Below are 13787 nucleotides of genomic sequence, written 5' to 3'. Positions count from 1 at the left end.
CAGTTTTACATACATATAGAAGAAGAAGCTTCATTATAAAGTGTGTTCAAGAACATGTGCAAAGCAATCGCACAAAAATCTATCTTTTTAATATATGCATGATAAATCAAGATTATGACCCTAAATCTGACTTCCATCCAGATAACATGATATAAGCAGGGTTGGACTTGCAAAATTAACATTATATAACCTAGTTATGTTTGTTTTATAAATACGATTACACAGATACATGATATTTTAAAATAAACCAAACAAACATGCATTTCAGAAATTACAACCCAGGAAAAATTCTCAAACTTTGAAGCATACTACTGTTAAATTATTTCCACTCCTAGTTATCAAAACCACTTTGATTATTCAAAGAACTATTCAGCAGCAACACACAATGGTTAATGCAGAATGCATTCACATATGGTGAAAACAGAACAATTGTTTCCCAGAACAATGGCTCGTTGATTTTTAGAACAGACTTTTCTTATTAAATGAAGTGAAAGTTAATACTGCAATGATGCACTACAACTCATAAAAGATTATAGGAAACAACATATCCAGGATTTCACCACCAATACAAACAGTTTCTGTGTTTCATAATTTACCGATCATAGAGTAGAAGATATCATTCTGATTTGATTTTTCATGTCACCACTTTCATGCATATATTCATCAAGAAATTAAATAAAATACAACAGATAAAAGAGGGGGTTGAAGGGGAAAAACAGCAAAGTTCAATATTAATTAAGAACAATTATTCAACCTATTATTCAACCTAGTAATTCACAAATCAATTAACAATTATTCAACCCATAACAAGTTCACAGATTATTCAACAATAATTATTCAACAATTGTTGTTAAAAAAAATACCTAGAAGCTAGAAGCAATGAAGCATAGAACAGAGCTGGCGATGGAGGCAGGAACATAGCTTGCGATAGAGGAACAGAGATGGCACCGGCGACGGTGAAAGAGAGCTTCGCGATGGAGGCAGGAGGCGAGCCCGGCGACTGGGCTTCCACTACTGAGAGTCTGAGACATTAGCTACACGAGCAGGAGTGAGGGACCGAGTGAGCTTCGAAGCTCCAACTTGCGATGGCGTCAAGATCAGTCCGGTGGCTGAACGAAAGGGAGGGACTGAGCTCACCGGCGTTGAGAGGAATGACTAGCTCGAGGGTGATAGGAGGGACGAGGGAGAGAGTGTGTCCTGCTGCTGCGCCGTTGGAGAACTGGAGTGAGTTAGGGTTGGTAAGGGTTGGGAGGGTTACTGGTTAGAGATCATAATGCTAAACGGCTGCGTTTTGGCATTGTCTGGGCAAAATAAGAAAACCGGCCGGATCCCGGTTCGGTTCGACTGACCGGTTACCGGCCGGTTTAGCGGTTCAACTCCGATTTTTAATTTTTGCGGTTTTGGCATCTAACCGAACCGTAATTCTCATCGGTTCGCGGTTGAACCGGTTCGACCGGGCGGTTCGAACCGGTTTTCAGAACATTGATAAGATGTGAGTGGTAATAGCAAGACCGAGCAGACGAAATAGCGTTGGTATAAAGAATTAGAATGCAGAAGAGAACATTTCTCCTCTTTCTTGAAATGGCCGGTTGTATATTCAGCTCTTCTACTACTATTTCTTTGTACATTGAGACACAAGCAACAACAAGGAACAATTCAAACACTTTGACTTCTGATTATTTATAAGGACACTACGTTATAGGTTATCCAATCAACAAAATGGGACAATGTCATTTATGCCTTCAAGAATATTGAGTTATTGACATTGTCAGTTCGTTGTTACTTTGTTCATTACCGTGTATATGCATATAGCGTGTTTTGCTGAAATAAAAAGATCACGTGCACATTATTTTTTTTTTGTTTTTTTACTAAACATAAGAAAATTCGAATATACAACTTTTAAATGAATATAATGAGACTATGCTATTTGAATTATAATTTGTTAGTTGCACATTAAATTTTAGTAGTTACTAAATAAATTTATTTATGTATGTATGAATATATATTATTTAATTTTTTGTATGTGTTATAATTTAACATATATTTTATATAAATAATTAATTTAGTAATCAAATTTCTATACACACCTAATATAATTGTTTATTAATCACTTTAAGAATTAGTCTCCAACGCATTTTTTATTATTATGCTTTTTATTATTATACTTTTTTCTTTTGAAATTATTTTTTTATATTTTAAATTTTTTAAAAAAACATTAATATATTTTAATATTTTTATCTAAATCTATTAAATTTTTTAGAGATATTTTAATATATTCTATATAAAAAAATTTATATTAAAAAGTAAAAGAGAAAAAAAAGAGATAAAAATAAAAGGTAAATAAATAGCGTAGAGGAAGAACTAGACTTACTTTATAGAGTAAATAATAGTTTCTCAAGTTGTAATGAAATAAAAAGGTAAAAACCATAATTAATCTAAAATAAAAGAGTTGAGTAGCGAATTATTGTTTGCCGCCTAAGCAAATAAAGAAAACCATGTCGTCTTATATATATATGAAGATGCATAGATTTTTTTACCATCAACATTTAAATCATACGTAAAAAGAAAAACGTTATTATTATTTGGATTATAGCGTACAGATTTATCTATACAGATTAATGAATTATGTGACAAGTGGCACTATGATGTTTGAAAAGAAATAGGTTTAGCAAAGACATTTGTTGGACTTGCAAAGAGAGCCACGACTTAGAGGAGAATAACCATTAACCAGCTACTTGTAAAGGAGGTGACTCATTGTTTTAAGATTTGGTCATGAATCGTTCTTTTTTGTTATAGAATTTCTTCTTTTTGTTTTTTTTTTTATTTTTTTGGTCATGTAGTGGGTACTTAATTAGATAGGCTTTTTTCTTGATTTTTTTTATTTGATTAGATTGAACTTTATTTTGAAAAAAAAATATATTAAATGTGTATTTAATTTTTTGTTATTTTTTATGAAATCTAAGAATGCAAATATTTAAAATGAAATAATAACAAATTATTTTATTTTAAATTAAAAATGTTAAGTTTAAGAAATTAAAGAGACTTTAACGAATTCTCTTTTATATATATATATATATACAAAATAAGTATTTTTATAAAAAATAAATCAATCACAATTAATTTTATGCTGAATAAATAATTTTTACTGAAGTAAAATATCTTAAAATATTGACTAATTGATTAGTTCTTCATTTATATTTTATTTTGATTTAATAATGATAATAATAATATAAATAATAATAAAAATAAAAAACAGATAGTAATAGTGTTAAGAAACAAAAAATAATAAGATAGTAAAATTATATTTTTGGAAGAGCATAAATGAAAGAGCAATAAATTATTTAAAAAAAAATTAATACAATTAAACTCTTATGTTGTCTCATTTAAAGAACAAATATAATCTAATAACTATATGAAAATATTTTATACTACTACATCGAAATTAAACTATAATTTGTATCTTAAAATATAAGTAAAAATACATATTAAACCAAATTTAATAAAAAAAATTAAAATATTATTATAAAATAATGAACTTATTTAGTTGAAGTTTATATGAATGAGTTTTTTTGCTCAAATTTATTATTATGCTTTCTCTAATTATAGTTTGAAGTATAAATTATTATCGTCGTCTTTTTCCGTATCGGAGAAAGTGTAACTACAGATCTTTTCTAAACTCTTTGAATCAGACTCCTCATTTTCACTGCTAATCAAAACTAAAGTCAATTTTCAATAATACAGCAACTCAGTCACCTGTCACGGTATAAAAAAAGCAAATTAATATGATACACTACCACTAAATGAACCCAACTGCAGGCACGATTCCAAAATTCAGATCAGAGCATCAACGATGACACACCAGATTACAGTACATCACACCACAAGCGATCACACCTACTCAACAATCATATCATACATTATCCTTTTTTCTTATCATTCTTTATACATGTATAATTATTATTATCTCACAATCACTCCGTCGTTATTATGTTACCTTGTTTTATTCCCTTTTCTTGTTTTTTTATCTATTCACCTTAACTGACGTGGTGCTCATACATTGAGTTTGGCTGTTTGGGACTTTATTTGTTTAGGTGTTGTCATTAGAAATTTTTATAATTTTATTTATAAATTATAAATTATTATTTGCTTAGTTGGTTATTTTTTAAATTTTAAATTATATTTTTTTAGGTTGTTAGGTATTTAGTTTTTAATGTTGTTGAACTAATTATTTGCTTAGGTGTCGTCACTAGAAATTTTTGAAAATTATAAATTTTATTTGCTTAAGTTGTTATTTTCAAAAATTTGAAGTTATTTGCTTAGTTGTTACTTTTTAATTTTAATTTATTTGCATATTACTCTTTTGAATTTTTAAAATTTTATTTATAAATTATAAATTATTATTTGTTTAAATTGTTATTTTTAAATTTAAGTTATTTGTTTAGATTGTTATTTTTAAAATTTTAAGTTGTTTTGCATAGGTGGTTATTATTTCAATCATTATGACATGTAGGGCTTTATTTGCCAAAATCAGTGTTCACCCATGAACAACTTTACGTTATTTTGTCAAGAGTTAAGAGTCCTAGTGGTCTCAAGGTTCTAATTCTGGACGAAAACGAAAAATTAAAATATAAGTTTGTGCATCGCACGGGTTTAACACTAGTAGTAATACAAATAAAAAGTTCTTTTGGTGACATAGTGCTCATATGTTGAGTTAGGGGATTATTTTCTTAGGTGTCGTCGTTAGAAATATTTGAAATTTTATTAACAAATTAATAAACAATAAATTATTTGGTTAGGTTGTTAGATATTAACAAGAATTTAGTTTTTGAATTTATTAGCAAAGTTGTTAAAAATTTAATTTTTATTTTTAATATTATTGAATTAATTTAAAATGCTGACAGTCATATATTAAGTTTGGGAATTATTTACTTAGGTGTCATTATTATCATTTTTTAAACTTTATTTATAAATTAATAAATTATTTGGTTAGACTCTATGCACAATGGCCCACAATCGGAGAGCCGAGAGAAAATAGATAAATATGTAGTAAGTGAGAATAGATTTGATGATGCATATTTTTCGGGTGTTAGGTGTTGCCTTCCATGTTTTTTTCTTCTATTTTCCTCCCTAATTTTTCCCTCTGGCTTGTCGAAGGGCTTTCTTCTCCAAGAGTTGGCAGCAACTGTAGACCCGAATGTAGTATTCGCAGCTGAGGGCTATGAATGTTGCTATGAAACAAGGCTCCAAAAATAGCCTAATAGGTAAGTCTAGAGGTGAAAACAAAGAAGGGATTAAAAAATCAACCCACACAAATTTTAATATGTTGGCACGACTTTTTGTCATTTGTGTTGCATAGGTGGGACTGTGGCGTATACGTCATTAAATGGATGGAAATGTGGGATCCAAAGAGCTTGGCAGAGGATGAATTGAATATGCCTATTTGGACGACCGTTAGTGAAATCCAAAACATATGTTGATGCTTATTTGTGTATTTAATAATTGATAAATAACTCTTCTTGGATGAATTCTACTTATGCTGGCTGGATTTATATTTACTTCTTTAGTGTATTCTATACCAAACACAAATACATCTGTATGTGACCTCAGGCCCAGCTGCAACAAATTCGGAAAGAAATTGTAACTGACATTCTAATTTGCAAAGACAACATCTCTAGGAGTGAGGTAGATTGTGTACTCAATGTACCATGTCGTCATGTAGAGGATAGGGGAAAGAAAAAAACTCTTGAAGATCCTTGGACGAACCCACGGACAAGATCACTGGTTCAAAGGGCAGAACTGGCTAAGAAAGCTAAACAGAACTATAAGCCATAAATTGAGATTAGAGTTGGTCGGTGTGTGTTTTTTGTTAATTTGATTTCAGGATTTAGTGGATGTTATTTTTATATACAGATGGATGTTATCGGATATAAACCAAAACTGGGTGCATCTTTTTTAAAGGGAAACCTATATTGGGTAGCAGGTTAAATATATTTACAAACAATTGATTAGGACTAGAGTTGCTATGTGTATTTACAGTTGATATGCTTGCAGAATTTACGTGATTTTATCATGAAATATTTGCGAAAGGTTTTGGATTTGGACTGGATAAAAAAAATACAATAATTCAATATCCCAGTTAATATTTATGTATAAAAAAATTGTTTTTAAATTGTTAGTTTATTTTTTTATACATGTTTGGTTTGTTTTTGCTCAAATCGAGAACACGTTGACTGAATTTTGAATTATCTTTCCAATATACAATTATCCATGCTTAACAGGTAGCTAAAAATATTTATGCCCAAGCAATAAATGCTCGATCGTGGATGTTATTCTAATAAATTAAAGGATGTTATTGGATGTAAATAAAATACATGTCTGGATATGACTTTTTGATGTCTAATTTTTTAAATAATAAAAGAAAGACCTTATTATGTACGAATACTTTTGGATATTCAAATTTAAACTTCATGTATTGCACCACATTATCGTAATGATTAAATTATCAACTAAACATTTATTATTTTTAATATTAGTAACAAATAATAACGGTAACAAAGAGTAAAAGAATAAAAAAGTTGTATATTAGTTGCCCAAGTCTGTTATTGTATTTTGTTTAATAATGGTATATGAAGCAGTAGCAAGTTAAAATAAAGTTGAGTATAGTGATTTACATAAAATAAATCCAATAAATCACCAAAATCATGATAATGTGAAATAAAGTTGAAGCATGGGCAAAGTACAAAGTAGTTGTTAAACTCTAATGCTTATGATATGTAGTGATGTTAAACTTCGAATCCTCCAAGAATGCTTCCTGTGAAAAAAAATTAAAAACAAAACAAAAGAGGAAACAATTAGTAAATGGACATGACATTAATGCTATGAAAAATACACTAGGTACACATACACAATTGTTCAGCGTTATGGAATGAATTCAATAGTGATATGAAAGAGCCAGAGTGCATAGCCGAATTGTCTGTCATTTCTGAACAAGCCGGTTGCGTATCTTTGTAGGAAGTTGCCACATTTGTAGGAGATGGTTGTGCATTACCATTAGGTCCCTTAACAGACAAATCATATTGAAAGATAACATCATCACTTATTATCCATTCAACCAACTTAAAATAAACAAATAACGTGAAAAGCGGGGTAGATCTCATATTTACCTTGTTGTGATTGTGAGTGTTCTTGATTTTGCGTGCCCTCTTTTTAATAGATTTTTCCAGATCTGCCCCAAGTCTGGTGGAAGTTGGACGACCTCGCGTAGGAACACGACGTGGGCCATGTAGCTCATCCATGCTAACGGGACACTCATAATGCGTATGTGAGTAAATCGCACTTGGTACATGTGCAGCTTGATGCTCGAATTCCTTGTGTTCTCTGAGCTTCTCCCGAGCACTGTCCATGGCATCACGCAATATAGCAGCAACCTCTGGAGTAGCCACAAAATCCTGAGCGATGTTGTAAAAATCAGAACACAATTGCCTAAAAATTGTCATGCTTTCATCAGAACGGTCCATGTCAATGGTACTCCTGATGTATGTGTGTCTCTGACTAACATTCTTACTCCATCGGGATAGAATGTATTGTAAGGACACTGCTGTCACACGAAAATGTAGAAGAACAGCAAGACTGTGGCAGCATAGAATACCATTCGATTGGAACATAAAGCAATCACATTGAACGCCTGATGACTGCGAGCAATACACGACTTGGTATCTGCTGTACACTGACATGTCAAACACCATCTTTTGTTGGTCAACTTCACAAACTATACTTGTGCCATGATGGTTGATTAAGGAGATGTCACAATCGGCCTTTTTTATAAATTGATCCTGAACGTCTCGAAACATGGAGTTTGTATATTCTCTCTGGAACTGCTTCTCTATTGGTGAGCTGGAAACACAAGGGATAATACCCCTTAAATCAGCAGCGTCACACTCAAGCTTCTTTTGCTCCTTGTCTATAACACAGTTTTGGTATTGGCAAACAAATTGCAACAAAGAGCTCTTATTGTTTAAGTACTTATCAAAAACTGAATGCATGCTCTCACTACGCTGTGTGCTCCTCATGCCAGCCCAGAATTCGTCCTTGAAAAATACTGGCACCCACATGTGTCGGTCAGCAAACATATCTGCAAATGAACAGGAAAAACCAAAAAATGCAAAAAAACAAAAATAGCGTCGGTTAACCTCTAAGTGCAACATCCATAATGACTATAAAATAACATCTATAAAGTAGCCACACAGAGGCAGCAAGGAACCAGAAGATTATACTACCATTTAGCCACCTAGAATTGTGGAGGTCATACTCTTCAATAAAATCGTGCCAATCTCTCTCAAATGAGTCCTTAGATTTGGATTCAAACACAATCCTCTTCATGCATGTGATGAGCTGATCGAAATGACGGTAACTTACTAGCTTGTTTGGTATCTTGTTTAGGATATGCCATATGCACTATCTATGGCGTGTGTGTGGTAATATGGTCTCTAATGCAGAATGCATCTGCAGCGATTGGTCTGTTATAACACATATGGGGGCCTTACCCATACACTTCAACCAAGTACGAAAAAGCCATTCGAATGTACGAGTGTCCTCATTCCGCAATAATGTGCACCCAAGAAGCGTAGACATCCCATGGTGGTTGAAACCTACGAAAGACCCAAACGGCATGTCGTACCTAAACAATGAAAATATAAAAACATGATATGTAGGTGGAAACTCCAAATGCCATGGATGGAAAAAGGTCTAATTAAGTACAACAGAAAAAATAATAATTCCATACCTATTAGTCTTGTAAGTAGTGTCAAACGTCACGACATCACCAAAATATTCCCATGCAGCTCTACACCGAGCATCGGCCCAAAACACATTTCTAATGCTATGGTTTTTGTCCACATCTATTTCAAAGAAAAAGTTTGGATTGAGCTCCTTCATTCGTGAGAAGTGCTTAAGTAACTCTTTTGGATCCGTCTCATCCCCGGAAATGCGTAAGCGACGACTAATGTAATTTCTAACATCCTTCTCTGTAAAGGTGAGGTTGGCAGGGCCACCGACTGCATTGGCTAGTGCCTGGTACATCTTACTCGGTCTAATGCCAGCTTGGTCATTTTGCTGTATCAGGTCCTTCACATGCATACTTAGCTGACGGTTTGCTGAGAACATTCCAGATAGCTTCGGATTAAGCGGGTGTGAGTGGGATACCTCTACTCGAGAAATTCTCCACTGCCCTATCATTTTATCTAATGCCAAATAGCAACGGGCTTTGCAGTTTGTTGAGGCCATTGTTTTCCTTCTCTGGGGTGCCTTTACACGGGATGTGCGGTATCTATCTCTGTTACAATGCAAAGCTTGATTAACAACCACCCTCTGATCGTTTATGGTCTCCCAGCCCGTGGTTCTTATTTTGACGACAAATCCAGCCCTAGCCGCATATCGGTAGTAATATGCACGCGCATCTTCTAATGTGCCGAAGCACATTCCCTCCTCGGGATCTACCTCCTCGTCACCAATGGCTTGGTTTATGACCTGGAAAAAAAAAGAAAGAAAAAAAACAAATGAAACTCTACATAATAGTTAACTATACAAAAGTGGCTAATTTCACTATCGAGTATAACAAATAAAACACAATACTATACTTTTAGGTCCTAATTTCGTTTTATTATGTATGTTAACGTAGATGTTAACTTCATGTAATTATTTTTGGATTTACGTATATTTTTTATTTTTTTATTTAAATTCTCTATTATATTTTAAGTAATTTAAAATTAAATATTATAAAAAAGTTATTGTTCATCAAAATACTTATTTCTATGATTTATCTCTCATTTAAATTAAAACACAGACAAGAGAATGAAAACATCCATGTCCTAACGTTTCTTTTGGAGAACAGGCGCAATGGTTGCTTATGTGTTCCAATAATAATAATAATAATAATAATAATAATAATAATAATAATAATAATGATAATGATAATAATAATAAAAGATATCAATTATCAAAGGCATAAACGACAAAAAGGCATATTTATGAAAATGAAAGAGGAATAAGACGGAAGACATAGTAGGGACCATAGCTTCTATTTCTCCAGATTTTGTTTTAAAATCTTTCAAATAAATTTTCTCTGAAAAGCATTTTATTTTAAGGAAAAAGTTTGGTAACCAAAATTTTTCAGCCATAATCAGCCAAAACTTTCCATATTTTACTTCATTTATATCACTTAATAACAGTTTTATTTTTTACTTCACTCTCTTATCATTCTACTTATCACCGTTCTTATCAAATCTGCTAATTAATGATATTAATTAGAAAATCATATCCTTTTTATTAGGCACTATTGTAATCAATACTTAATATTCCTTTTTATAATTTGATTTTTATATATAAAAATACAATAAAGATTAATAATAATTATATTTAAGAACGGTAATTATAATATCAATTACATTAAATAATTGCAATTGATTCTTTGTCCGTTATGGTATTTATCATCAATTATTGGAGATATGAAACATGAAACCTATCCTAATATATACTTTATGTTAATTCAATCATATTCATTCAAAAATCACAAGAATAACACCATTGCAAGCACAATAGTGTATAAGCCAAGAAATTTTACAAGAAATTATTTTTATCATTGTAATTTGTATGGCAATTGATTTCGACCTTAATACAGTATCTATGGCAGAAGGTGATGAAGAATTTGTACAACAGACGGACTCACCCAATGAAATTATTGCCAGTCAATCAATTTCTGAGAATATAGAAAACTACACTAGCTCTGATGAGGTATGGTAATAACTCGGATTATTTTTTTATGTATTTTTTAGCACTTTAGTTATATGCGTAACATTCTTGATCATTATTTGTTTGCTATTTATCTCAAAAAAAAATTATTTCACTACAAAAAAAATCACTTTTAGCGGCCATTTATTTTACTTTTAGCGGCAATAAAAATAGCCGCTAATACATTTACCGGCAATTAGATATTAGCCGTCTTATGCTTCGCCGCTAAAAGGTTTTAGTAGCAATTATAACATTTGCCGGTAAAGACCTTTTTAATGGCCGCAAAACGTATATAACTATTAGCGGCCGTTTTTTTGGCAATTTATATGGCCACCAAAAGTAATTCAAAAATTACAATGTTATTTACTTTTAGCGGCCATTACTATTGCCGCCAAAATTCATTTTACCGGCAATTTATATGGCCACTAAAAATATTTTAAAATTGTAATGTTATTTATTTTTAGTTGCCATTACTATTGCCACTAAAATTTTAAGATTTTTTTAATTATATTATACTCATTTTCTTAGAAACAACGAACTACTTTTTTTTTTCTAGAATTCCAATTATTTGTGCCATCAATTATTATTATTATGCATAATATAAATATACTGAAATTAATTACTACAAAATGAGATATTTCATTAAACTTAAAATATTGATATACAAATTTCTCTTAAGTATACGCTTGTGAGCAAGTTACAATGAATCATAAATACAACCATGTCCTGGATCACAAAATAATCAAACAAAATGAAACCCTGTGTGATAGGTGCAGATCAAATTCCATAACAGGATTTAAATGCAAAACGAAGACTACATAACTAAGTTCTACTAAAATATATAGTAACAAACACTGTGTGATCACATGCTTTGTGGGGTAGTGAGATAAACCTACCTCTATGCTTGGATGCCGACACTGCCATTAGACATATAAGGATAAACCAGAAGCTTTTCATTAGGAGAAAATGTATAGAAAGCAAGATGAGCACTACCGCTATTCAAACCAATGAGATCACAACACGTGGGAGAGGTGGAGCTGCTTCTGCTTGTGCTTGGATTGAGATGGAATCAGCAGAGAAGGTTGAATCCCATGTACTCCTTTTAATTCACAATGCAAATGCATGCTCTCTTCAATCCCTATATCACTCACTTCCAATTACCATGGTTATTTAATGCCCATAACTCACACAAACACAGGTGTCAACTCTACTTTGGAACGTAACAAATCATGTCAAAATTCACTTTACGAGAAACACAAATACTGCTTCCACCCCTTTATCTCATATCTCACCCTCTATATTTTTTTGGCTCAATACTGTTTGTATGGTTTTCTTTTTGGATTGGACTATTTTTGTTACTCTATTAGTTCTGTCAGCAACAAAAATAATGGTTTTAACTAAGAGCAATTTCTTTCAAAGAAGCAGAAAACATATAATAATAATAATTACACAACAAATAATTTAATTAGGTATTTGAAAGATTTTTTTCCCAGTGTTCATTTTTACTAATAGTGTCAGCTATTTCCATACAGTATATTAAATGAGATCATGCTTCGATCATTAATCAGTAATCAATGACCATAACCAAACTCTAGCTGAAGAGGGTGGGAATTGAATTATGTTACTACCTAAATTATATACAGATCAAATTAGTCCCAAACCCAAATTTCACAAACTCTCCAATACATAGCAACAAGAAACTGACTTCATATGAAACCATGTCTCTCCCAAAAGTAGTTTTATATTTTTCATGGCTCAAAAATTGTCAATTGACAATACAAAGCTGACCAATAAACAAACAACAATAACAAAAAAAGGGTACTCAAATTCATTCAATATATATATATATATATATTATATATATATATATATATATATATATATATATATATATAAACTAATTGGTAAGCATAACTTACAAGCTTAATTGCAACTTAAGAAAAAGGGATTAGGGTGGAATGAAGGTCCATTATGGTCCATTACCTAGTGCCTGCAGATTAAGAAATTAAGTTAAGGAATGAGGGTGGGAAAAGGGATTAGGGTGGAAGAGAATAGTGATGCAGAACTGCATACTCAATAGCAGAACCAGCTCCAGCGTATTTTGTCTGGTACACAGAAGAGTAAACACCGTTAAAATTAACCATCCATTTGAGTATAAAATAATGAAAATCACAAATGTAATTTAAAACGGACATGGTCATATGGTGGGACAATGTTAGCAACATTTGTAACCACAAAGGCCTCACCGGGCTGGAAATCTAACACATGAGATGGGCACACTCTTGAATCAGAGCAAGCAAACACCATGAACTGCAAAAACAAAACCGAACCACCACAAAGTTATTAGCCCTTCGTCCAAAAGAAAAATTAAATTTATTAATCATTATCTAAAAAGGATCCTAATCTAATTGAATATTGTTATTCCTTTTTTATTTTGGACAAGGAAAATTTAAAAGTTATCTATTTTAGTTTTTATTATTAGTTTGCTTCTGTTAAGTACTTACTTAAAAAGCTAAAATATTGACATGATAAGACATATTATAGCAACAATTTTTTGACATCAAATTAATGAATAAAAGAAAGAAAAATACTTTGGGGGCTTGTCCTTTGGCAAGTTCACCATATAAAGCAGGGTTCTTGCTGTGGAACAATAGAGAAAATGAAAAACTTAAGGTATAAGAAATAAAAGAAAAGAATAAAGAAATTACATGTTTAATCAATTAAATTACTAACTCATATTTCTCTTTCTTGAAGTGAATGAAGCCAGCTTTGATCCTCTCAGAGGCTGCATCAGATGCAGTGATTCCACCGGAAGATGATGTTCCCAATGAAAGGGAAGGAGATAATGTGGAGCATGTGATTTCACCATAGTTAACTATAGAAACTCCCGTCATTGACCAGAAAAAAACCCAAGAATGCCACTCTACCGTGTCAAGTGTCTCACTACCGCTATGCTTCTGCATCATAATATAAATCAAGCAAGACAAATAAATAAAACATCT

The 13787-nt window shown here is 31.7% G+C and overlaps 1 protein-coding gene across 1 annotated transcript; it reads right to left on the bottom strand.

Moving 5' to 3' along the window:
* Window positions 1–6890: 6890 nt before the first annotated feature.
* LOC140173658 (protein FAR1-RELATED SEQUENCE 5-like) lies at window positions 6891–12929 on the bottom strand. The gene is made up of 4 exons (XM_072198162.1): window positions 12852–12929; window positions 8783–9525; window positions 8586–8677; window positions 6891–8131 (listed from the first exon to the last, which is right to left on the bottom strand). Exons 1-4 carry the CDS (start codon window positions 12927–12929, stop codon window positions 6891–6893), a joined length of 2154 nt encoding a protein of 717 aa, XP_072054263.1.
* Between the last annotated feature and the right edge of the window lie 858 nt (window positions 12930–13787).

The sequence above is a fragment of the Arachis hypogaea genome, chromosome 6 (genome assembly GCF_003086295.3).
Source record: "Arachis hypogaea cultivar Tifrunner chromosome 6, arahy.Tifrunner.gnm2.J5K5, whole genome shotgun sequence".
NCBI lineage: Eukaryota > Viridiplantae > Streptophyta > Magnoliopsida > Fabales > Fabaceae > Arachis > Arachis hypogaea.
The sequence above is the reverse complement of the archived record's forward strand: the minus strand, read 5'-3'. Positions and strand labels throughout refer to the sequence as shown.